Source organism: Oreochromis niloticus, linkage group LG13 (genome assembly GCF_001858045.2).
Source record: "Oreochromis niloticus isolate F11D_XX linkage group LG13, O_niloticus_UMD_NMBU, whole genome shotgun sequence".
Classification (NCBI taxonomy): domain Eukaryota; kingdom Metazoa; phylum Chordata; class Actinopteri; order Cichliformes; family Cichlidae; genus Oreochromis; species Oreochromis niloticus.
The window spans coordinates 27,908,765-27,934,767 of NC_031978.2; the positions used below are offsets into that span (position 1 = coordinate 27,908,765).

Consider the following 26,003-nt stretch of genomic DNA (forward strand, 5'->3'; position numbering starts at 1 on the left):
GCAGGACAGTAAGGATGGATCGTCTATTCATCCTCGCAGCCACAAAGTCATGTGAAAAGCAAACAGAGAGAGAGGGAGACGCCTAAATTTAGATGCTGAATGTTGACTTAGACTTAAGTTACACCATTTCTAAACTGACAGGCTGGGCATATTCTTTCATTTTATTAACAAGTGTTCAGTGACACATGCATGTCTGGCCAACATATATCACTACTGTCTTTATTTAAAGATTTATTGATACTTTAAAGGAGGTTTAATGTAATTTTCTTCCATGGACATCCTACTGTGAAGCTTATAAGCCAATAAACTTTGTACCAGCCTTGGACTGAGAAAGATTCAGATGGTGTGTGTGTGTGGAAACTAATGGTAAGTTTGTCTCAAAAGCAGGATATTGTTTTATTTCCTGTAACACCCCCTAACAGAAATCTAATGTTTGCACACAGGATCCTTCTAATGAAGCGTAAATGGCTAATTACTGTGTGATCCAGGCATTCACAGCAGGCGTACTGTACTTTATCCGGAGCCCCTTGGTTTTAAACCCAAGCCCCGCCTCTTCAGTAGGCTAAGCGCACCCACCTTATCCACCAGCGGCACAGTGCGCCAGGGAGCAAGAGCGCAGGCTGCACCGGGGAGCGGGCACGGTGGACATGCAGTACCGGCAGACTGCTTCTCCCATAAAACGCTTCCGATATTGGGTTTAAGGAGACAGCTTATTTGAAAACCGGCTTGGGCCGAGGGGATCTTATTCTTTCTGACAGTCGTACAAAAAAATAAAATTAAAAAAAGGAACTCACTGACATTTGGAAGAACCTGATGGGTGGTGGGGAGGAGGGGAGAACGATGCAGTTCCAGCCCGACTCGGTGAGCCGCGCAGTCCGCCTCCGACGCTGGTGATGCCCGCCGTGCGAGGATCACCGCCCAGCAGCAACAGCAGCAAGAGGAGGAACAGGAGGAGGAGGAGGAGGTCGGGATAACAAGGGCGTCAGGGGCCGATGATGTCGTTGGGAAGGTCGGGATCATGGCAAACGGAACCGGTACTATCATGTTAAAATGCGTCGTGGTCGGAGACGGTGCGGTGGGTAAAACGTGTCTGCTGATGAGCTATGCCAATGACGCCTTTCCAGAGGAGTATGTACCCACGGTCTTTGATCATTATGCAGGTAGGAACACAGTTCTGCTGCTCGCCTTTCTGTCTTTATTATCTCATTATAGCGTGACATGCTGAACTGCTGCCGCTCTGTGCTCACTGATAATTGGCCACATGCGAATCTAACAGAAGAGAGATTTTAGAGACCCCCCCACCCCACCCCACCACCCTTCCTCCAACTGCATTGCATCTGTTGCTATAACCAAAACCACTTGTTTGCCGTCTTCATAGCACAGAGGGGCTGGGACCCCCCCACTCACCAGCACTCCCCACCCTCACCCCTTGCTTCCTCCTCTAAACTGCTCTTTGTCATTTCCTTACAGTGAGCGTCAACGTCGGAGGAAAGCAGTACTTGTTGGGACTGTATGACACAGCTGGTCAGGTAAAGTTTATTTTTTCCTCTGGCTCTGTGCCAAGCACGTCAAGGACACGCACACACGCTCCAGCTCTATCTCGGTCTCCCCATGTGCTCCTGGGACCAATAACTATCCAACAGTGCCTTCGAAACGCCCACAGGCTTCATATTCAGGCCAGACACTAAGCTGCAACAGGTGATGGGTTTCGCACATGGCTTTAACTGCCAGAGTGTGCTGTGGCATGGACAGTGATGGTAGCGAAGGGGTTTCAATAGTTCTATTATGTGGAGAACAGGGCTCCTATGTCCAGTAGTGATGTCACAGGTTTGTTAATAGGGCTGCTTAATGCTTGGGCCTTTTCTTTACAATGTGCCATTCAGTGGGCAAGAGTTAAAACTGTAATACACACACACACACACAAAATAATGTTTCCACTCAGCAGAAGAGCCAGTGTACACACAGATGGAGGAAGCTATGTGAAACACACGGCACACAGAAGCTCACTGAGGTGTGTTTATGGGAAAGACCCTCCATTATTTGTTTTTAGTGTAAAAGTTATCATTTGGTTTTATGACGGTTTCGGTTTGATGTGAACAGCTAAGCGACAGCAGCTAAACAGGAAGCAGTTAGCACATCAACTCTTTACATATTAGTTATGTCAAAATTTGGTGCTTCCATCTTTGGGATTTGACTGTTTGCTTGTTTTCTTAGTCGTATTTCACACTATGACTGGATACGTATGCAAAGTCTTCATCAGTGTTTTTCATTATTGATTATAGGAGATAGTTATCAGCAGATTAGCTGAAAATGAAAATCAAGAACTGAAAAAGAATTATATTCAAACACAATCTGTCTACAGAAACATTTGCAGGTTGGATGCCTGTCTGAAATGTACTGACAGTGTAGTTTGGAGACTACATGAACCTGTGTGCTAGTGAAGCTACTCAGAGTCAGGTGTTCCAGTAAAGGTGATGGGAGGCGTTGGGTTGGAAAAAAGCTGAAAAAGGCTCCAAGAAGAATTTCTAAAGGCCACATTGGCAGGTACTACCAACCTCAAACTAAGCAAAAATTGTGCCTTTGAAACTAAAATAATATTTGTTATTCACTGGGAACTATTAGACCATTCCCAAAAGACTAATCAACAACTAATCAACCAGTTTTAACTGCTAAACGACTTGTCATTTGCTGGCTTTACCAGGAAGTTTGCAGTGGACTTTTATTTTTAAGTAGTTTCACAGTGAACTTTGACTGTTTGTTCTAACAGATTGCCATTTACATTTTCTGGAGAAATTATGCTTCGTCGATGGTAACTTGCAGACTCTACCTTACAGATTTAGGTGGCCCATCTACCTGCAGAGAGCATCTCTTGTCAAACGGGGGCAGTCAAAAATATGTCGTACAGCCGCTCTGTGGGCTGCTCTTGTGCTTTTGTCGGTCCATCAGTCAGCCACTGAAAAGAGCAAAGTTATAAACAGACAAAGAGCTGACGTCAACCTGAGTGTTTAAAAACAACACTGTCGCTGTCTGCGCTTTTCCTGCTGCTTCTCCTGTTCCCGACGAACTCCGCCGCTCCGTCTCTTTTCCGGCCCGCCTGTCGGCCGGTCAGCATTTGCTTGACACGCAGCATTATCCACATCGCGTACTGTGCAGTTGGGTTTTTGGAAGAACTCACAGGAGCACATTTGTGGTGGTTGAAATTCCCCCAAATATCTCCTCAGGTGGGCACAGCCACAGTAGCTTAACTTAAGCCTAGTTTAGTTGCCCAGTGCCTCATCTTTGGTAACATGTTCTTTTATTTTTGTTGTTCAGTGACGTTAGTGTTTGTTAGTGGTCCACTGATCCAACTTTTTCCTCCTCCGATTCAGTACAGATACCTTGGTTTAGAGTATCTGCTGATACACTGTTACATTAATAAGCATTTGATGATCTCTGCACCCTTAATAATGAGATTTGACACTTAAGTATATATGGTTCAGTATGGTTTGATGACAATTAGTGTGGGTTCTGGAATATTCCAAGGGTAGCCCTAGTAAATAATAATGTAGGCATTTATTGAATTGGTAAGAAAATAAAGCACAATAGGCTCAAAATACAACAAAGAAAAAAAAAATATCAACGTTATTCATCTTTATTGAATTGGACAAGGATTAGGCTTTCAGTGTGAGTCCACCTCCTTCCTACATGCACTCATGTCACGTTTGGAGCTGACAAACAGGTTAAGAGAATATTAATGAAGTTGGTGACCAAGTGTTGTTTTATCCCAAGTGCAGTAAAACCTTCCAAATAAGTGTTTTACAAACTGTGACAACAGTGAGAGTGAGCAAGTGATGTCATCATCATCTCTGGTTTTTTAGTTGTGCCAACTAACATGACTGCAGTTTCTCTTTAAACTAAAAACTTTTCCAAAAATATAAATGAAATCTTTTGATGTAACTACAGTGAAATACCTCGAAATACCTCCACACTGCTGAAAATGTGAACGTCTACACCATGACTACTATAAATTCTGTTACTTGCTTTGGTGGTGTTTCCCTCAAGAATCGAGAATCAATTCCTGAAAGCAAGATGTAACTGAAAGCACCAGGTCTTGCTTTAATCATTGTTCATGAATCCGGTTTATGAAAAACCCTGAATAACAAAAACAGTCACTCAACCAACCAGGAGCCAAAATAGCAGATTGCCTAACATTTGAAATAGGCTACTTTGGATGTGCAGTAACATGAGCATGGTGGAGGGAGCATCGTGAGTTAGGCTTTCTTTGCTACCTCAGAGTCTGGATGCCTCACAGTCATTTCGAGAATAAGGATTTAATAATTGTGCCATAAAATTTTAAAGAACAGTGTCAGGGTAGCAGTTAATGTCCTGAATCTTTGGAAAGGTTTGGTGAAAATACAAGATGACAACTGCACGAGTAAATCATCAAGCACAAAAAAATAAGGAAAGTAATGTTTTTAGGATTTACAGAGTCAGTTTTATGACATTACCTAATTAGGATGCCCTGGCATGACCTAGGGAGAGCTGTCCAGTCAAGACATCTAAGCAGTACTGATGAACTCGAAACAGTTTGTTAGCTCTAAAATTCCCCCATCATTGTGAAAGTCTTATTAGCAGCAACAGGAAATGTCTGATCGAGGTTCTCCAAATCGCTAAATTCATGAGATCACTTTCTTTTTCTATAGTCTGCACTTTGGACAGTGTTATTAGCTTAGTCAGATCATGTTTGTGAGTCAGATGACAATCATTATGTGTAATGCGCTCAGAAATCCCAATAATTTCAAATGGCAAAAGCTCTGAATGGGCCTCTCTCGTATCATTTCAGGCATTTCTATGGCTAAAGCAAAGGACTATAGGCACCCTGTAGATTTTAAACCTCCAGTAGTGCTTTAAAGCAAGAGTTTAATCAGTGTGTAACAGATTGGTTTATTTTGTGCATGTGCAAGAACCAGAAGCATGTGGACAACTGCATAGACCTTCCTGTGTAGGGTATGTCTCGTTCATGCTCATAAACAGTTGGCAGCTCAGAATAACCTAGCAATAGTTCAACAGCTGAGCAGTAGAAGAAGCAGCCATGCTTACTGTATATTGCACAACTCATAATACTCAAACACTGGCTGTGCAAATGAGGAGGAAGGAAATGGATTCAGCACTTCTGTAGACACAAGACTAACACACAGTGTGTTTTGGTGAGAAAAACTGAATCCACTCAACTATGATTTTCTTGCAATAAGGCCTTCTGGTCTAACTTCAGCTGCACTGCAGGACAGCGAACAGTCAGTCACCCAAGGTTAACCTCCCCCTACTTACAGCAACCTAAAACTACACTCTTGTCAGAAGCTGAATAGTTATTAACACTTTCGTCGTGACCTGTTCCGACGTGATCCATGCAGCAGAGAGACAAATGCAAAGCTCAGAAAGGTCAGCTTTGGCATATTTAGCTGGTTTCCTTCACAAACCCTGATTTACACATAAATCTGTGAGTGGGAAAAGATCGCAGACAGCCTCCATTTTTCTTCCCTGTCTTAAACAGCTACCTGTGGCTGCGCTATAATTTTCCCCCAAGAAAACAGATGGTAGAAGTGTTACTACTCACTTGTGAAAAGAGGAACACAACCTTTTGTCTATTCTGGCGTGTTTGATAGTGTGTGTGTGTGTGTGTGTGTGTGTGTGTGTGTGTGTCAGAGGAGGGTTTGTTTTCAGCTGATTCAGAGTGTCTCTGAAATGGAGAAGTTCTCCCAGATGTCTGCTGTGGGCGCCGCCGGCCTCCCAGAGTAGAGTTACTGCTCTTGAAAATGTGCCCCCGCCACCCCCTCACGTTTCTCCCGTGCCTCCGCCCCCGACTCGGCTGACCTCTTTATGTGGAGCACAAGGCCAGCTGGTAATGTTTATAGCTTCAGCGTCTGATCAAAGACTCGATGCCCCCAAAGAGAGGAAAGGGGGAGGAAAATAGTGTGTGTGAGACAGAAAGAGGAAGAGAGAGAGACAGATGCGGGAGGCTAATCAAATGTGTGGGGGGTGGGGGTGAAATAGCTTTGGTTAAATTCAGACGCCTCGGTTTCGTTTTCCTTTCCATTTCTCTCTTGTCGATGTAAAACTCGCCCTTCATTACGTCCACCTCTGTCCTGCGCTACACGTGTTCAGTTGGCTTCGATCTCTCTGCAATATTTATATTCCTGGCATTGGCTGAAGCTCCCATAATGCTTCGCTAATTCCCAACGCCTATCAGCAACCTTACGTACGCATTGGGGTCGGCGGTCGCGACTCTGTGCTGTCACGTCGGTGTCACATGTCACTCAGTGCCACATAATCACAGCTCGGCTCTGAGCCCAGTGCCGCTGCGCCGCGTCTGTTGTTGATATTGCTTCCCTGCCAGCTATTGTCTGCGTCTCTACTCCAAGCTCTGCCTATTGAATTATTCCATATGGAAGGTCTGTGAAGTCTGTTTCGCTGCAATGTGTCGAGGGAGCAGAGGGGAAAGTCTTTACTTATTCATTCATTCATTCATTCATTCTCCTGCTGCTGCTGCACTCAAGAAAATCTAGCACCACTGGCGAGGAGGAGCAGGAGGAAACAGGAAGTGGATGCTAAGTGCACTAGAGCCAATGGAAACGACTTTTAAGGACAGGAGCTCAGGAGCTGCGACCCCGAGGGATCCGGGTCTTACTACGCTATTGACTTCCGCTTTGTTGTTGGATTGTTGCTGATTTGCTCAGCATGTCAGATGCACTCTTTACTCAGCTGCACTTCCTGTAAACACTTTTAAACTTCCTGTCCAGGCTTTGGGTACAGTCTGATGAGTCTTTTTTGACTCAGCAACCCAAGGTGACCTAGTGACCCAATAGGGGTGAAAGGATGACAGGTGGGGATGCGGGTGGGGTTTGGAAGAGGGGAAACTGGTTTTACTCAGCCGTGAGCCGGTCACCAGCCAGCTGCTCCAACATAGAGTAACAGGAGTACTGTAGGCACGCCTCAGAAAGAGATTTTACACTTCAGAACAACTCTAGTGCTATTCTCTTGAATGGAGTCAACTAATTTACACACTGACTGACGATTGTGAGTGATTAATCAGTCAGTTTGCAACTAATGGATTCTCTTTTTAATAAAATATCAGAATAGTGAAAAAAGTTCATCACACTTTATAAAAATCCAAGGCTAAATACTGAAATGCTAGACTAGAGCCCGACCGATACAGGATTTTTAGAAGTGCTCTCTGGTGGAAAACTAGATCCAAAATGATCACTCATCACGTGATTGAATGGTGTTTGTTCCATTGCTTTACTTTAGAATTCGTTACATTTAGTTCTAAATGCTGCTGATAAAGTAGACTTGCTTTATTAATATTTACTTTGTTTGCACTGTGGCTCAGAAAGTTTTCCTCGATGATGAACGCGACTGCACGTTCAGGACTTCTTAGCTCTGTCCTGTCTTGTTTCAAATGTCACATCATATGAGGTTGACATAGTTGGAATTTTTGAACCAATGACAATAAAGGTCTCAAATCCTTTTTAGGTTTTTTTTTCTGCCTTTATTGGGATAGTACAGTGGAGAGAAGACAGGAAGGCTGGGAGAGGGGAAGACAGGAAGGCATACAGTAAGTCCCAGCAGGCCTCAGGGTCTGCAATAGCCTTTCATTGTATGGGTTGCTTGCTTTACCCGATGAGCTGTAGCAGCACCCAGAGGTCTTAAATCTTGAAAAAGAAAGTTCTTGTTGACCTTTTGGAAAAATTAGCAAGAGCTGGCTCATTAAATCACTTGGCTATGCTATTGAGACTGGTGCATGAAAAGGTGTTGATAAATGGAAAAAAAAAACACTGGATATTCTCTGTGGCTTTGAAACATGTGCTTGGACTTCGATTGAAATACCAGACTACAGCTTCTGACTTAGCAAAGGGTGTGTAATGCATTTTTCTGCCATTTGGATTGGCCTTTGAAGTCAGCACCAGGATTTACATTTTGAAATGATTTAACTCTCTTCTTGTCTTTCTGAAATGTGCCATGATGTGCAGCACAGCTGGCACCCATCTGGCTTGTTGCTTACAATGCCAAGATGGGTTTTTAGCAGCTTGCACACATGCATATGCCCTCTCTGAAAACAACATGAAAGATGCATAGCACTGATTCCCAGCATATACATAGTGTTGTGATCCCAATACGCCAACTTCTCTGGAGGCCTGCTGTGAGTGAGTAGGTGATGATTTTCAAGTTTAGAATGAAAACATCCATCTGTTTTCTTCTGCTCATCCAGTTCAGGGATGTGGGGATTAAGGATCCTGTCCTAGTTGTCATAGCGCAAGTGGTGTGGTTCACCTAGGACAGGTCACCAGTCACCAGGCTAACACCTGGACGCAGACACAGTTAATCTGACATGCATGTCTTTGGACTGTGGAAGGAAACTGGAGTACCCCAAGGCAGACACAGGGAGATGATGCAGAAAGGCCCATGCAAACCAGAGGGTTTGAATCTTCCTGATGTGGTTTGACAGTGTTAACCACTGCACCACAAAGCTGCTTATAGTGAATATCTGAAACTACAAAATAGAACACCAGACACCTAACCAGTTACAACATATTTGTGTAGTCAAATTATGGGTCCCAGTCAAAATAACACAAAAAACAACTTTGCAATTAGTGGTAATATGGATGGAGTCAGTTATTTTCGCGTACACAGGCGCTTGCACAGTGTTTAGTGTAGGAATCCACTGTTATGTTGTCACGCTTTCCCTTCCCGCCATGCAAATTTTTCCAACTCCCAGAATACCTGACCAGCGTTTGACTGAGGCACGTTGCCTTGAGCATGCTTGTTCCTACTGCAAATTGAGGACATGCTGTTACTCTTGAATTAAACAGCTGGGGCCTGTAGTTTAAGAAAATGATTGTGAAATGGTTGTTTGTGAATATTCGCAGCTGTGGATTCACGTGCATTTAGTCCTCTGGAGAATTTGTTTCCTTTTTTTGCTTTTTTGCAGCAGGAACAAAAACGGTCGAAATCAAAGCCAAACGATACAGAGCAGGATCGATTTATTGTTGATTTTGGTCTTGTGTCGAGGAAAATCTTTTCCATTTTAAAGCCAGTTGGCAAGTAGGACCTGAGATAACCTCCTGTGACATCATCGGGGACTTGACAAAGCTCGATATTAACATACAAGGAAATCATACAAACTGTTTTTACTGGCTGAGTAATGCTAAGATGAGTAAACTCATATTTATAGAGAAAGTCATTGGTATTCCCTTTGGTTCCTTCTCCAAATTTGTTCATTCATTTGAGTGAGTAAGCGCATGGATTAGTGGATTATCCCTTAAGGCCATTACCAAAATGCTCCATTATAAAAACACACTACATCCTGTGGTAAGGGATTTATATAAATTGGACTGTCAGTTTTATATATAAATGTTCATAAAATCTTTGTTGTTTCTTTCTTTGTTGTCTATTCACTGCTGTCATTAACATCTATTAATAGAAATGCTGAACAGCCAACTTTTTGAATGAACTATGACAGGATGCTCTCACTGTACAGACATGAATGGACAGAGTGCATTAGAGCTTCAATCCATGATTAATGATCATTAATCGCCATTAGTGGGAGTAGAAAAAGGCACCACCCCCTCCCTTTTTTTTTCTGTTTTCCTTTACTCTCGAGGTGAAATCTAGTTATTCGAAATGTGCAGCTTGGCAGATCCTAGTCTGAACTTTGTGATCAGAAGCGTCTCTGTATGGGCCTGCTTTCCCACCTGGCAGCCATGTTAGAGCAAGCGTCTCTGACACTGTTGATATAGGCGGTTTATAGAGCCCCGAGGAGGCGATGGAAGTAGAAAGGGAGAAAGATAGAAGAGAGAGAGAGTTGTGGAGATGGAGAGGAGGTGGGAATGACTCACTGATATAGCACTCATATGTCACTGAGTCAACAGAGCGCAGTCACACAGCCGAGCGCTCACAGTGGCTCATTGAAGGCGCTGAGTCTGGCCCTGATGGAAGTGTATGGGCATGTATAGAGAGACGCTGATAGAGTTTAATGTACACATGCACAAGCTGCTCCTGTTCCCTTTTTTTCCCCTCCATCATTCCTTTCCCGCTGATCATAATATTTACGGTACACTCCCGGCTAACTTGGACAGATCGTTGTGCAGCGTGTCTGCGATGCACTCATGAACTGCTGAACTAAACTAATAAAAATGTAGGACTTATTTTTAATGGAAACTTTTATCCAGAGCACCTTCACAGCAGCGATGGTGTAAACAGTTCTGTTCATTAAATCCGGGATTGAGCGCCGGTGACGTGTTGGACGATACACTGTGAAGACTCTGAATGGCTGCCGTGTGCTGAGGAAACTGTACAGAGATGGGTATCAAACAAGCTTCGGGCCTGTTTACAGTAAACTGCTGAGTGGCTTCCACTGGGTCTGCAGCTTGTGAGGAAATCGGATTCATTTGTGCAGGCAAAGGTTACAAACACACAGGAATAAGTACAGGTACAGTGTACTTGGTATCATGTGACACAAGAGGTGTATATATGGGACCAGAAGAGAGCTGCTGGATGATGTGGATGCAAATATTCTTTTTGGTGTCCCAAAGAAAAATAAATAATCTAAATGGACATAGTGTAGGATCTGATGGAGGTGGGCAATGTCCCCACCACCACCACCAAAAGTGAACATGTGAATTTCAGCCAGATATCTAGATCATATTTAGTTGCTATTTCAGAAATGCAGATGCCTATCTTTTTTTTAATAGACATTTCATTTGTTTGTGAACAGAACATCCACAGCCAACACACAGAGTATCAAAAATCTGTTTCTGCCATTAAAAATTAAACAAAAGGGCATCTTTTTCGAGACGTCTCTTCACTAACCTGATAAGATGCCTTTTCATCTTTCAGTTTTTAATCAATATTATCTGGCAAAGTCACCTTCAACATTTTTCAGTCTTTGCTGGCCGGGTAGAATCTCTCTTGTATTACTTTGAAGCAATCATATTGATAATCAAGCGCCTGATCAACTGGGTCCTCACCCTTAATGCAGTTACCTAGTTGCAGTTCAAACTGTTAAATACGTGGCTTTTGATGTGTGATTTTTAAATTGTTTAACTCATATTATTATACAGGGTGTATTTAGTCAAGTTTCAAGTCAAGTTTATTTATAAAGCACATTTAAAAACAACCAAGGCTGACCAAAGTGCTGTACAATAAAATACAAATATAAAATACTATAAAACACAGGTACATAAAATACCTCACTGATAAAACAATAGGTTAAACCTTGCTAAAAGCCAATGAAAAGAGGTGAGTTTTAAGAGCAGTTTTAAAAGTTCCTAGGCTTGTGGAGAATCTGATGTGAGGGGGTAGACTGTTCCACAGTTTGGGTGCAGCCACAGCAAAAGCCCTCTCTCCCCTAGTCTTTAATCTGTACCTGGGAACATCTAAAAGCATCAAGTCTGCTGACCTCAAAGATCTCCTGGGGCAGTAAATGCTAAGAAGCTCTGCCAGGTAAGGAGGTGCAGTACCGTTAAGAACCTTAAAAACCAGCAGTAAAATTTTAAAATCAATCCTAAAAGCAACTGGGAGCCAGTGGAGAGAGCAGAGGACCGGAGTGATGTGGTCTCTCTTTTTGGAACCGGTCAGCAGGCGAGCAGCAGCGTTCTGCACCAGTTGGAGGTGATGCAAACAGGAACGATCTAAACCAGCATAAAGGGAGTTACAGTAGTCCAGCCGTGAAGTAATAAAAGCATGGACCACCCTTTCTAGATCGTTCCTGCACAGGTAGGACTTGACTTTAGCTAAAATCCGTAGGTGATAAAAAGATCCCTTGACTACGGAGCTGATTTGTTTATCAAATTTAAAAGCACTGTCAAAAGTAACACCAAGGCTCTTAATGGAGGAAGTACATTCAGAAGTTAGGGGTCCCATAAAATCAAAGGAAGGGTTGGGGTCTTTAGGAAGCCCAAACACAATGACTTCAGTTTTACTTTCATTTAGATGTAGAAAGTTAAGAGCCATCCAAGTCTTAACGTCAGGAGAATAACAGGAGAATAACGGCTGCAGAGAGTCTTTACAGTCTAACCTCAGAGGGAGGTAGATCTGAATGTCATCAGCAAAAGAGTGGAAGGACACATTATGTTTGCGCAGCACATCGCCCAGAGGGAGCAAATACAGAATAAACAGCAGGGGGCCTAGAATGGAACCCTGAGGTACACCACAAGTTAAAGGAGCTCTGGGAGATGACAGTTCACCAAGGTGAACAGAGAAACTCCTGTTATCCAGGTAGGACTGGAAAAACTTTAAAACAGTACCTTTCAAACCGACACAGTGTTCTTCTTTAAAAGACTAATTCAAAGTGCTTTAATTCTGCAACCCTTCACAGGTAATAATCGAAACACGTACTGTTAGAAAGAGCGGATTCGTGACTTCAACATGGTTAAAAGTTGGTAGCAGTGACTCCAGACATGCTCGCCAAAGTATGAGATGGGGCGATCGTGGCTCAAGAGTTGGGAGCTCGCCTTGTAATTGGAAGGTTGCCGGTTCGAGCCCCGGCTTGGACAGTCTCAGTCGTTGTGTCCTTGGGCAAGACACTTCACCCATTGCCTACTGGTGGTGGTCAGAGGGCCCGGTGGCGCCAGTGTTCGGCAGCCTCGCCTCTGTCAGTGCGCCCCAGGGTGGCTGTGGCTACAACGTAGCTTGCCATCACCAGTGTGTGAATGTGTGTGTGAATGGGTGGATGACTGGATATGTAAAGCGCTTTGGGGTCCTTAGGGACGATTAAGGCGCTATATAAATACAGGCCATTTACCATGAGTCCGGAGGGGGACACCTGTGAATATTCTATGTTTTGTATGTAAAACATTATATTAAGTCATGTATTTTAAAACATTTGGCACATTTCTCTTTCCATTACTTTTAAAGAAATGACCCTTTTAAAATCAGATGTGACCTCCAAGGCTGTAACAGTAACTTAATGTAACTATCAGCTCATCCAGGATGCACTGAATATCTGTCACAGCATCCTACACCAAAACAGTCCATGGGTGTGCCGTTCTTAACAATATCTGAATTGTTACCTGATAACCTGATAACCTAACACTGCTCCCGTTAATTCAATTAAGGTCGCTTCTAGGTCCAGAAAAACCAGGTGGCAACAGGATTAATATTAAAAATCTTGGATTACATGAAAAACCAAAAAATACTTAAAGAAGATCTAAAACAGTTCAACCTACCTGCTGAGGGCCTTAAAAAAGCTATGAGTTGGTGTGCAGGGATGAACGGGTACTGTTTTAAAGACCAAAGCTGCTCACACCAGACATCAGATTTTTTTCATTTTTTGTTACTATTTTTGTATCAAATGAGTCATTATTAATGGATAGGCATGACCTGACAGGTTTATTATATGTTGGCTAACCCAAAGAAGGAAATACCTGACAAGTCATGATACTTAATCATAATAACGCTGAACATGAAGGTAAAAAAATTCAATATTGCAACATCTCAGTGTTGTAGCAGTGCCCAGAATGAGTGCTGCACCTTGATATGCACTAAATGTCTGTAGTGCAGGTTAGTGATGCACTTTGAGGTCGATGTTCTCAGAGTATTTTTTTTAAATCCGGTCAAAATTGAGGCAGCAGACACAGGAATATCCCGATGTCATTTCTTATTATAGGTAAAGCTTATGAAACACTGATAATACAGCTCACCGGCATTTTCTCATTAGTTGCTCGGTATAATGGTTTTTCCTTCAAATCCACATGCCTCTTACTTGTGAAATAAAATGTCTGTTGGAGATAGTTTATTATTAGATAATCCTGATAACAGGATTTAAATTTATTTTTGTCAACCACTGGAAATATCGCTCTAAAGTTAGTTAAGAAATTATACACCTGGACTTCATGTGTAACATGCTATAGCTGACGGTGTGCAAATAATTGCAAAATCTGACAGTTGAGAAACTTTCCATCACATTTTAGTCATGCTCGTGTTTCACTTTTGCCTAAACTGTATAACATATGTGTTGTGCACAAGGTTTAAAGATTATTCTTATTAATTCAGCTCTCAGGTTTGCTACAAGCACCGGATAGTTTGCACTCAGAATGGTTTTATCGGGTCCGGAGGTTCAGATGATGTCAGGTAAGACGACACAGGAAATGTACTTAACTTATTGTGCTGTCGAAACACTCAAGCAGCCATTGAAACAAAACTCAACTCCCCAGAGCGCTCTGAGGCAATTTTTTACACATGAAATAAGGACATCTTGAAAATCAGGTCGGGGTGTTTACCACATTTATGGATGTCTTTTTTTCAGATGTGGCACACGGCAAGAAGCGCTCTGCTTTAATGTTTTGTCACCACTGGAGATGTTCTATGTGTTTTGGTTAATGGAGAAGCCTGAATAGAACCTGCGTGAGGCAGCGTGCATGATGCTAGTGGTTGATAGCTGTTAATCGCACATTGATGCAATCCAAGAATCCCACACGCTTTGTGCTTGGGAAGTTACAGGTTAAATATCAGCAATCTCCAATCTGATTAGCTTTAGGTGTATTTTTATCTGGTATTGCAGAGGAAAGTTCAGGGTTGCAGTACCTGTGTGAACATAGCTTAAGAAAAAAAGCCTCTAAGAGTTGCTTGAAATTCCTGCATGAGCCCCATCTGTGAAATATCGCACTCATTTGGAAGTAAGAGGATGAAGTACTCATAAAGTATTGAATTATATCCACTTGACCTATTCCAGTGAGGCATTGTTGACTAATGTACAACATGAGGACAGGGCTCAAAGATTTGTACGCTTATTTTATCATCTGCTCCAATCCAATAAAAGTCTGTATATCTTAAATCCATTACCCGAGTGACAAAAAAGGAGGACGCCTCTGCCTGGCTGATGTACTGCTGTCTGAGGAGTTTTCTGTCATTCTGCTCATTTGCAAAGTCGTTCCCAGCAGTTTGTAATCGAGTTATAGGCGATTCGGTGATAGCACACTGTGCTGTCTGGTTTTGCAAAGAATTGAACTCGCTGAAGGCATCAAGATTAAAGAGTTTAATTCCAGTGTTTGGTTGTCCTTTTGCAGCATCTTGGTCAGACGTTGTATTCAATCTGCCTTGAATTCAGTGTCGCAGACAATAGAAGTGACAGAACTGAGACTGATTCACTCAGTCAAGTTGGTCTGGTTGAGTCATATCTCCTTACGGGAGATCCATTGATTCCCCATGTCTCTAACCAGTGGCAGAAAAACATGGCATCAGTAGACGTGATATAGGTCATGAATATTTAAATGAGCGCAACTCAGACACTATGTCGAAAAGGGTTCATCTTTGGCGAGGACAAGGGAGCACCTGATCTGGCTCACAAAGGGCAGTGTTGCGTTTGTGAATTGGCCATTTACACCACACATATATCGGCGATGGCAGTGTGTCTGGTTCTCAGCATCTTGTGGTGATGCCTTGTGCTCAGCTCGCATTAAAGGACTGCAAATGTGATATAATAACTCATTCTCTGTCAGAAAGGGAACTCTCACATTAACGTTATCTTCTTGGCATTCTTTTCTTGTTTTAACTCGGACCCTAGTGCACATAACACGGCTCAGGATCCACCTTGGCACTGTGTAGCTCTCTGGTCATCATTCTGAGCTCATCTCTTAATGCTTTAATAATCAATGAGTAACAGTTTCTCTGATGTGAGGAACAGGAGTGAATCATATCTTCTGAATGTTAAGTGGTACTGTTCTGTCTTCTCCCAGGAGGACTACGACCGCCTGAGGCCGTTGTCCTACCCGATGACCGATGTCTTCCTCATCTGCTTCTCTGTGGTCAACCCCGCCAGCTTCCAGAATGTGCGTGAAGAATGGGTGCCCGAGTTGCAGGAGTACGCTCCCAGTGTCCCTTACTTGCTCATCGGCACGCAGGTTGGTTCTGGAAACACGTAACAGACGCTTCCCATTCACCTTCTCAGCTGCTTTGCGCATATGTGGTGGATGTACCTGTGTTTGTCATTTCTGACACACTGGAATGAAATGAGGTTACCAGAGAAGAATACACTGTTGAGTTCATACCTGATGTTTTGGCATAGAGATGAAAAAGAATGAAAAATAATCTCTATTACTTGGACATATTTGAACAAACTTTGATCATTTTCATCCAGTACCAGTCTGATCCTGACTCAAAAAGCTAGATCAAGTACAACAGTGACAACGTGGAAATCGACTTTATATACATACATGGAGGTGGTGCAACTATGCTTTCCTTCATTTTTGCTTCATTGGTGACAATGGTCTCGCTCTCATTCTTATTAAGCTTGGTGGAAGACTTATTTTACTCCTCTTATGGTAACATTATGTACTTTCAACGGCCTGATTAACATTATTTCGCTTCACTTGTCTCCTGTCAGTTCCACTCTACCCACAATGTATGTGTGTGTGAGTGTGTGTGTTTGTTTGTTTGTTTGTGTGTGTGAGAAGATTACAATCAGGGAAAGGGGCATAAGAACAGTGAAAACATGCCTGTCGTCATTAATTCATTAATTGTATTTATTTTTTTAGGTTTTGTTTTATAAAGTTATGTGAGCAAGTGTAAGTCAAGTCTAACGTTATCTTACATAAAGGAATGATTCTCAGTTGCTAACATAAAGATGATTAGCACAAGCGAGATTACATAATTTTAGCGTTAGCATAAATGCTAATAGCAAATGCTGCTGTACATTATCAAACATGCTGGTTACTCAAACACAAATATATATAATATGGAATATAAAAACAGTAAAAAAAACAAACAAACAAACAACAAAGAACAAAAAAACTGGGACACAGTTTTGTGAATTTTACTAGAAAGCTTTGTTAGCATGCTAGTAGCATCCTTGCAGTTAGCTATAGTGACAAAGCAATCTCTCCATTCCTACGTCTGTGGCTGTCAAGTAATCCTCCTGCTGTTCTTCTGTCTCATAATCCGCCTCCTTTGTCTGTGTTTACATTCACACACTGAGCTGCTGCACTTCACATAACCCTCGTGTCTCTTTTCCAAAAGCATCTGATTGACATCTCTGCTGTTGTAACAAGAGCTCAGCTGAGGAGCTGACATATGAGAAATAAAAGAAAATTTCACATTCAGAAGACAGCAGAACTTTTCAATGGTATTAAAAGTTGAAGCAATTATTTTATTAACAGCTCGATTTTTGTAAAACAAATCAGTGATAAAGTTTTCTTTTTTTTACACTATCTTCAGCTTAGAAATTAGCCTATTTGAGTATAAACACCATCCAAACTTTCATTTGTCTGCTTTTGGAGTGTATTAGGTTGGTGATTAAGTCATGAAATACATTATCAATGCATAAAGTTGATGTAAAATGTATAAGCAAACAGTTGCTTGCCTAGGTAACCCTCTAACTTACTTACCATCCTGTCATATGTCGATTAGCTGTATCCTTCACTCTGATTGGTAGTCGCTTCAATCGCTTGCTACAAAGTTGAGAAAAGTTTAACTTGGGAACCGTAGTTTTTGCAGTGTAATGTAACTTGGAAGTAATGAAGTTGAAGTTGATTTGGACTGTAAAACCAAAACACCGAGCTGAAAGATGCTAAAGTGATCAGTAATGCTGAGGGCAGATGTAGATCCGAGTCTGTAAGGGACCATTTTCAAATTCCACGATTATGTTTTTCAGCCACTGACATTATAAAAGTACTAATTAGTGCAGCTTTAAGCCCAGCCACTCATGTAGTCGGGGAGCTGTGAAGCTGAGCCAGAGAACAGAAGAAATAATTTATTAAATAATGGCAAAAATATGGAACGGCCAGTACAAACCTGACCAACGATCTCAGGCTGATTTGTCACATATCGCTTTAGGCGTTTTATGGCCCCGTGTTAAATGTGAGGTTTAAATCTGTTAAAGAAGCAATTAACAGTTTTCTGATTCTTATGAGACAACATTAATCCAGAGCATTAGCTTATTTCTTAAACCTTAAAAGTCACTGCCAATATCGCGTTTGCTTAAAACTGAGGACAGGCTTGTGGATTTTTTTTGGGTTCCCTGGCAACCAAATTCCAGTGCAGCCGAGCCCCAGCAGTGATGAGGATGCTGGAGTGGGTGTCTGATTTATCTTGTGTCAGCTGATGTTTACTGCTCTGTTATCAGTTCCTGTTATAACTCACTCGCCGCTCCACTGCCTGGATGCTGATATGTGCACGCTGCCGCAAATTTCCCCAATCAAGAAATGGGTTAATGATTTAGATTTAGCAGCTGGATTCGTTTATTGTAACAGGTTATTACTGAGATATGGACGGGCTGTAGGTGGAGAGCGTTCAAGCGAGTAAAAGGAGAGTGAAGAAACTTGTGGTTGCCTGTGAAATTGCTTTGCACAAGAGCAGGAAGTGTGGGCCAACATGGCTGTGTTACAAAATGAGAGCTCACGCTGTCAGTTACAGCTTATTCCTATGTATAGAAGCAATGATGAAATCCCTCTGTGTTACGCAAATATGAGCTATTAATAAAATCTATATCATAACAGCAATCGTAATGTTGACTCAGCTAAAAGAAGCATCCCTTATCTTTTTCAGATTGATCTCCGTGATGACCCCAAAACCATTGCCAAACTAAATGACATGAAGGAGAAGCCCATCGCCACCGAGCAAGGACAGAAACTGGCAAAGGAGGTTTGTATGCCGAACTAAAGGGAAGCTTCTATTTTCACTTTCGCTGTTGCAGAATTGAGCTGTCCAGTCCAGTTAGATTCCTGTGTGTTGATTTGACCTAGGAATGTCTCTTTAGAAATTCTTGGAATCAAGATCTTTGCGCATTCTTTGACTTACAATGAATCCAGGAATACATTCCGGACCAACACAGATGTCCAGCAGAGTTCGAGACTCTGCACTATAGATACCAAAGGCGATCTGTGATTAATCACTCCTGTCAGGCAGAGAGCGTGAATAAGGCTCAGGCTTTTGAAACATTACTGCCTAGATTCATTTTAAAGTCGATATCTGTGCCGTTTTGGCAACGTAAGATTTCGATGGGATTCTTGTCTCATGGAGTCATGAAGTTTTCTGAGGCCTCAAGGAAACTTGGAAGATCATATCTGGTCAAATTAGACCCCTTTTCCTCAAAGTGAGCAGCCTTTTACCTTGGGTATTGTTTCCTACGGTTGCTGTTCCATAATCCAACTCAAGATTAGAATTTTTTTTTTTTTTAAAGGGTAAATTTCAAGTATTTTTAAGAAATAGTATATCTAGTCATGTGAAAAAATAACTATTTCCCAATGAAATTGATATTTTTTCTTGTTGTTGTTGTTTTTTAATGTATTTGAAGAAGCAAACGTGATCCTAATTGAAAAAGTACATAGTAAAAATAAATCGCAGTCCAACAATTGATGCAAAACACTTTGAGGGAGTGATAGATTGCAGCTTGTCCTATATAAATAAAGGTCTATTGCTTGCTTTGCTGTTGGGATCCCATCATGCCAACATCTAAAGAACATTTTGAAGCCTTCAGAAGCAAAGTTTGTAAGTCTGGTAAATTATTTAAAGGAGCTCCAAACAGTTGGGGAGAGAAAAGTTAAAAATCATCCCATAGTAAGGAAAAGTAGTATGGATTTCATGACTGGCTACCCTGTTATATTCAAACCAGTAACAGATATTTTGATATAAAAACCAGTCTGATGATATAAAAATTCCATCAGAAGATATAAAGGAAACTCTTGCAGGTCCTTTGTTAACACGTCATGTGCCTTCACAGTTCTACACTGCAGACTCTACAGATTTCACCTGGGAGCAGTGCCACTAACAGTATTTGCTGTTCAAAAAGAGCTTTAAAGCAAAGCTACTGTTAGCTGTTGCAGAGTTCAGGTCTTCTAAAATAACCGTGCTCTGAACGGTCAGATCAAAGGTAAATTTGTCTGGCCACAGTAAAAACACACATTTTTGGTGCAGATCAAAGTCAACATTTTAGAAGAAAAGCTGAAAAATCATGATAGTGAAAATGTTTGAGGTTACTGTGCTTCCTTTGGACAGCACAAAGGAATGGCTCGACAAAAGAAATAAAAGTGTTTATAAATCTTTCATTTGGATCCCCAATGAATGCTAACTTAGCATTCCCCAATGAATGCTAAAAGGCTAGGCCTTTTTTGGCCTAGCCTTTAGGGCTGTTCGATATAACGATATATATCGGATGACGATAGAAAAACGTCTATCGTTTCATTTTACGCTATCGTTTGTTTCGTGGTGTCGCAAAATAAACTGTTTACGGCAATATTTTTTCATCATTTTGATGGTCACTGTAGTGGCTATATTAATTTCCTAAAGTTCTCTCTTTCTCTTATATTTAATATAACCACACTACAGACGGAGAAGCGCTTGTTTTTATGCGTTGTCGTTAGCAACAACGACGGTAAAACCACCTCGTGTCCGCTTGTTTATTTTCCACATAAACCTTTCACAATAAAGCTCAAGATCCTGTTGAGACTTTTCAAAATAAACTCAATCACGTGAAAGATGCAGAGTATTTACGGATGAGAAGCAAAAAAGAGCCGTCAGGTGCTAAAAAATAAACCTTAGACTCAAACGTTAGAACAGGCTTTTCCCCGCAGCACGCTGTGTAATAAATACTCACAAAGAAAACGGCGGCCGTTACAACCTATGTCTAAAAATGTATCGTTTCATGCATCAGTTAAAACACTCGACTCCAGGTACGCGACGCCCAGCTGGAAACACTTCACGCAAGTCGAGCTGCCCGACATTCACAGAATTTACAGAAAATGTTACATTTTTGTGATTTATATCGTTATCGGACGATAGATGTCTTAATATCGGGATATGAGATTTTGGTCATATCGCACAGCCCTACTAGCCTTTTTGTCTAGATGGGAAGGGTCTGAAAGTTTTGGAATATCACTTATATACTTATATCAGTTATATATTTTTTTTAATCTTTAAGATGTTATATATTTCCTATTAAAAATGCTTTTAATAATATAATGGATTGCATTTATATAGCGCTTTTCGAGACCCTCAAAGCCCTTTACAATTCCACTGTTCATTCACTCTCACATTCACACACTGATGGAGGCAAGCTACAGTTGTAGCCACAGCTGCCCTGGGGCAGACTGACAGAAGTGAGGCTGCCATGTCGCGCCATCGGCCCCTCTGGCCATCACCAGTAGGCGGTAGATGAAGTGTCTTGCCCAAGGACACAACGACCAAGACAGACAGAGCTGGGGATCGAACTGGCAACCTTCTGGTTACAAGATGAGCTTCCAACCCCCTGAACCACGGTCGCCATGAAAGCTAAAGGCATCAAGTATATGTTGGCTATCCTACTGAAAAAGCAATTTTCTTACACCTGATTTCTTACACAAATCAGGTGTTTGAAGGGCTTTTTTCCATTTTCATATTGGACATGAAATAATAAATATTTCTGGCTTTAAAGGACTAACTTATTTATTCAGTTATGTGAACATTCATCGGCTGTTTTCTATACTTGAGCAGGCTCCATAAACATTCCTGTACTGGCCCTGCTCACTTGCCATTAGCTTCTAAAGTTACCCACCAATATCAACCATAGCCAAAGCAAATAATATATGATTACACTGCTAGCCTGATACAATTATAGCATTCAGTGTTTCTAGCTAGCAGAGCTGCTGCTGAGCCTCTTCCACTCTTATTACATTTCCTTTTTAATGGATGGGTGTCGTAGCATTGTGGCAGAGGTGATCCAAAAACCCAGACTGGTAAACAGATACTCTTAGACACTTTTATAGCTGTAAAGAAAATATAAATCTTTAAAAAGTGGTGAAAACTGTGCTTCTCTGTTTTCCAGTTACATTCATCTTACAGTTCATACTTTAGGACTGCTGAATATCCAAAGGTACAAAGTTGGCAATTGCATATAAACCATAGAAAAAAGCTGTTAGTAACAAACATGTCAACTTTACCAAGAAGCATGAGAGAAACTGGGTAAGTTATTTGCTACAGTCTGCCAGGTTAATGGTTTAAAATGTATTTTTAATTATCACATAGATGTATTTGAGATCAGGAAGTTAATTTTCTTCTGATCTTTAAGCCAATTACTTGCCAAATAGCTGTATGTCAGTGACCGGACCTCCATTTTCTCTTGGATGAAGCCCATAAGGGTGAAAAGTTGGCATTCGTTGACATCGGCAGAATGAATTGGTGAAGTTCAGATTCATCAACGTTTTCCTGATGTTTTGTGCAAGTGATGTCTTTGTGCCTTTGGGTATTTAACTCTGTGATAGTGCTACAGTTTGGCATATCTACCAATCTACAAGAAAGTGAATAGACACATTTTCCAAACTATTTTAACGTCAGTGCCGTCTGAACATCGCGTTGCTGTGACTGACGATCCCTCTGTTCTCTTTAGATTGGTGCATGTTGCTATGTGGAATGTTCAGCATTGACCCAGAAGGGCCTGAAGACGGTGTTTGACGAGGCCATCATTGCCATCCTGACCCCCAAGAGAAAGAAGGGGTCTCTGAAAAGAAGACTGGGGCCTCGCTGCATTAACTGCTGTCTGATTACGTGATACATATACTCAGAGATCATTCAGCAATCAACCACAAACCAAACCTGAACTGAGAACAAAAGATGGGCAGAAAAATGCACAGACAGCAGCTGAGACAAAAGATAGGACTGAAAGGACAAAACAAGAGCTACTTTGGAGCTCTTTGATGGCCATAACTCTTTCTTGCTGTCCAGCACTGGGGTTAGGGTTGCAGTTTACTACCAAAGGAGCACAAAGCCCAAGTCAGTCTCTTCTTTTAAAAAACGTTTGCCTCAGAAGTACATTCTTTTATAACCATTTTTAATCATTTTTCTGTATAGTGTTGTTGTATGCTGTCATACGGAGAAAAACAAAACAAAAAAACAAAACACAAAATGACATTGAATGACGAATGCTACATTTTAAAGAGCTCATGTTATTTCTGTTTATGGGAGGTAGAGTATTGATTAGTATATTTCTCAATATAAGATCAGATGTGCAAGAGAAAAGACCAGAAATAATGAGCTAATGAAAGAAAGAGAGGCTGGCTTTAGTGACACTGTGACGGTGTCCAGGATACTTTTCTGGACATAAGGGCCCAGTTCTTTTTGTTTAAAACTTCTAAAAGGATCTTTGGCCCAAAAAAAGTCTGTCTCTAGTTATTTGTCGTTTGAGAACCTGCTAATGGAAAACCACACAAGATTGTGTGGGAATAACACCATTCAACAACAGATAAACGCAGTGCGGATGTCAGATTTTGGATCTAGGACTGAGTGATCTTAAAGTTTGAAAGTCTTGTTTTTTGCCTTATGGAAAATGGAAACAATGTTCTATAGTGTGGCATGCCAAAACATTCGGAAAGTTAAGTTGGGAGTCTGATGTCTTAATCAGAGACTGAAGAGGTTTATTATCCATTTTTGAAGTCTATATAATCCAGAGTTTATGAAAAGTCAATCTGTGCAAATAACACTTTATGAGCTTATAAATGTATTTCCTTTATTTTTTTGTTATTCTGCAATAATTCTTTAATCGACATTTAAGAAAGTTCTACAAAGAGAAAAGGAGACGAGGGATCTCATTTCAGAAATGAAACTCTGATTCATATCAACGTCCAAAGACTCCAATGCACACGCTTTTATTGAAGTCCGATAGCTGAGATGACCCAATGCTGTACATCTATTGCACAACATGAAGCACAGATGGTGACACTTTGTTTCCTAGCAAAGCCAAGCACATTTCTCTGCTTTCAGAAACTGACCCCATCCCAGAATAGACCGACTGAACCACAGAAGATGCACATTGCTCTATTGGGCACAAGTATGAGCGTAGCACACCATCTTCAGAGTTTATCAAGTCGACAAAAAGTGGTTGGGATGTTTCTTTGAATGTCCCGAATTTAAATTCTTTAGGAAGTGCACAACTGATCCAAACTTCTGAAGTGGTATGAAGGGTTGAAGAACTAGCTGCACCAGCTGTTAGTTAGTTAGCTGTTGCTAATCCTACTTATAAGTTAGGTCGTTACATTTTGGAGATGTGTTCATTACTACATTAAGTTGCACCACAAAAAGTAGTTGCATACAAGGAAATTTGTTGTCACTAAATATTTGCACCTAATGGCCTAGTAGCTGCAAAATAATGTAAGATATGTCAGCTAACTGAAAAAGCTAATGTTAGCTTCGCTAGCTGACATATTTGACCATATTTCAAAATAATGTTTATTAAGCTAATTATAAGCTGAGGAAAATTATCTGCTACACTTTCAAATAATTTCCAAGTTACAAAATGTTATGCCAATAGCATTAAATGTCAAACATATTGTAAATTAGGTCAGCATAATCACCGATCGGTGCTTGTTTTGATGTAGCAATCACTTAGCCTTCTGAAACTGTTGTTTTAGGCATTTTTGATAAAGTTATGGGATATTATTCAGATCATATCACAACCATTTTACACCAAATGACTAAAGCCTTTTCAAGCTTAGATGATTTTTTTTGTTTTTGTTAAATGGTGCAACTCAGTTCGGCAAATCACCAGTTTGAAGCTAGCACCATTAGCAACTTAGCTAGATATATGAATAGCTGGAACAACCCAATGTGCAGGAGACAGTCTTTCAAAAAGTCTGAATCAAAAAAAATCGTGTTTTAGGCAATAAGGTCCTGAACTGAAAGCCAGAAGAGATTTAAGGAATTTTTGACCAGCAGCCATGGATTATCCCTGTCATTTAAGCGATCTCATAAGGAATCTGTAACCTGTGAATTGCATTACATTTTAAATAGAAATGGAGATAATAATTAAACTTTAGGATCTAGAGCAATTACTCCACCCATTCCCCTCCACAAAACAAAGTGTATGCAACAAAGGTCTCCAGCCAATATGTTTATAGGTATGTAACAACTGGAGGTCGGGACTGAACTTTTCTTGCAAGACAGACATAAAAATGCCAGTGCTTCTTGTTTTTATGCATTTGTTATTAGCTTTTTAAAATCTTTAAAAAGAAAAAAAAAAGATTTTAATCAAAGGTGCCAACTTGCTGTTAACTTTCTGTTCAGAGTCAGATACAATGTTTGATTAAAGCTTTAATGTAAAAGGTGCTCCTCCTCTCTGTCCCAGCCTGCGTTGTTGTAACTGTCTTTTTGAGCAGCAGAGACGACTGCAGGGTGAACAAGCCTTCTATCTACTGGACAGTTTTGCTTGCTTATGTTGTGTGAAGGTCCACCCTCAGGATCCAGGACCTATAAGTGCCACAGCCACCGATGCATTCTCCTGTTGATGCTCCTTTCTTCTCAATAAATGTGTTTACTGTCTTAAAAAGTCAGCTTGGGGGTTTAACTTGGAGTGGGCCAAATGTGATGTGGGATGCATTTGTGAAATAAACCTTTGCTATGCTTATGTTCATAACAGGTTAGATAAGAAGGTCGGGAGTAATAGATATTTTTAAAAAAAACCCCACAGCATTAATGCATTAAAGATTTACAGTGCTGTGAAAATGTATTTGCCCACTTCCTGATTTCTTATATTTTTGCATAACTGTCACACTTACATCTATGAGATCATCAAACAAACTTTAATATTAGAGAAAGGTAACCTGAGTACAAGTTTTACTCTTGTTAAAGTTTTAACGCTTGTTAAATCAGGAGTTATCTCTGATTTATCACATATTTTGTTTGGAAAGTTTAGTTCAGTTTCTCTTAATTAAATTATGATTTTAAAATTGCAATTTGTATTTATGCTCTTTATATTATATTAAAATGAGTTTGCTGATCTGAAACGTGTAAGTGTGACTAATACACAAAAAAAGTTTGCATCTTTTATTTTTGAAACTTTTAAAAAAGGAAATGAATCAGTTTATGTTTAAATCTATTTTTGAGACGATATTAAGATGAATTGATTTATCTCTTGGGCAGGAGCGCCACTCACTGGGTGCAGTCTATATGTTCCTCTCTGTGGAACAATTAACTTCACTTTACATACACAGTTTATTAAAATTTTACTCTGTTTATTTAGTGAGGAAATTTACAGTACCACTGGATGGAAGCAGACTGCTTGTGGCTTT

General features: G+C 40.9%; 1 protein-coding gene and 1 long non-coding RNA gene across 2 annotated transcripts; one reads left to right on the top strand and one right to left on the bottom strand.

Annotated features, from left to right (window-relative positions):
• The first annotated feature begins 576 nt into the window (after positions 1-576).
• Positions 577-25,265, top strand: rhoq (ras homolog family member Q). Its single transcript, XM_003452326.5, has 5 exons — positions 577-1,160; positions 1,471-1,529; positions 15,711-15,875; positions 18,517-18,612; positions 22,331-25,265. Exons 1-5 carry the CDS (start codon positions 1,019-1,021, stop codon positions 22,490-22,492), a joined length of 624 nt encoding a protein of 207 aa, XP_003452374.1. The 5' UTR covers positions 577-1,018; the 3' UTR covers positions 22,493-25,265.
• LOC112842050 (uncharacterized) lies at positions 15,902-18,507 on the bottom strand. The gene is made up of 3 exons (XR_003213639.1): positions 17,764-18,507; positions 17,358-17,420; positions 15,902-17,036 (listed from the first exon to the last, which is right to left on the bottom strand). It is a non-coding gene; the product is annotated as an uncharacterized LOC112842050 (long non-coding RNA).
• Positions 25,266-26,003: the final 738 nt, after the last annotated feature.

What these genes read in the sequence shown, in the direction of transcription:
- rhoq (XM_003452326.5), top strand. Translation starts at nt 1,019, where the DNA reads ATGGCAAACGGAACCGGTACTATCATGTTAAAATGCGTCGTGGTCGGA. An exon ending in GGTCTTTGATCATTATGCAG is followed by an intron (nt 1,161 to 1,470) that starts GTAGGAACACAG and finishes ATTTCCTTACAG; the next exon opens with TGAGCGTCAACGTCGGAGGA. An exon ending in TGTATGACACAGCTGGTCAG is followed by an intron (nt 1,530 to 15,710) that starts GTAAAGTTTATT and finishes GTCTTCTCCCAG; the next exon opens with GAGGACTACGACCGCCTGAG.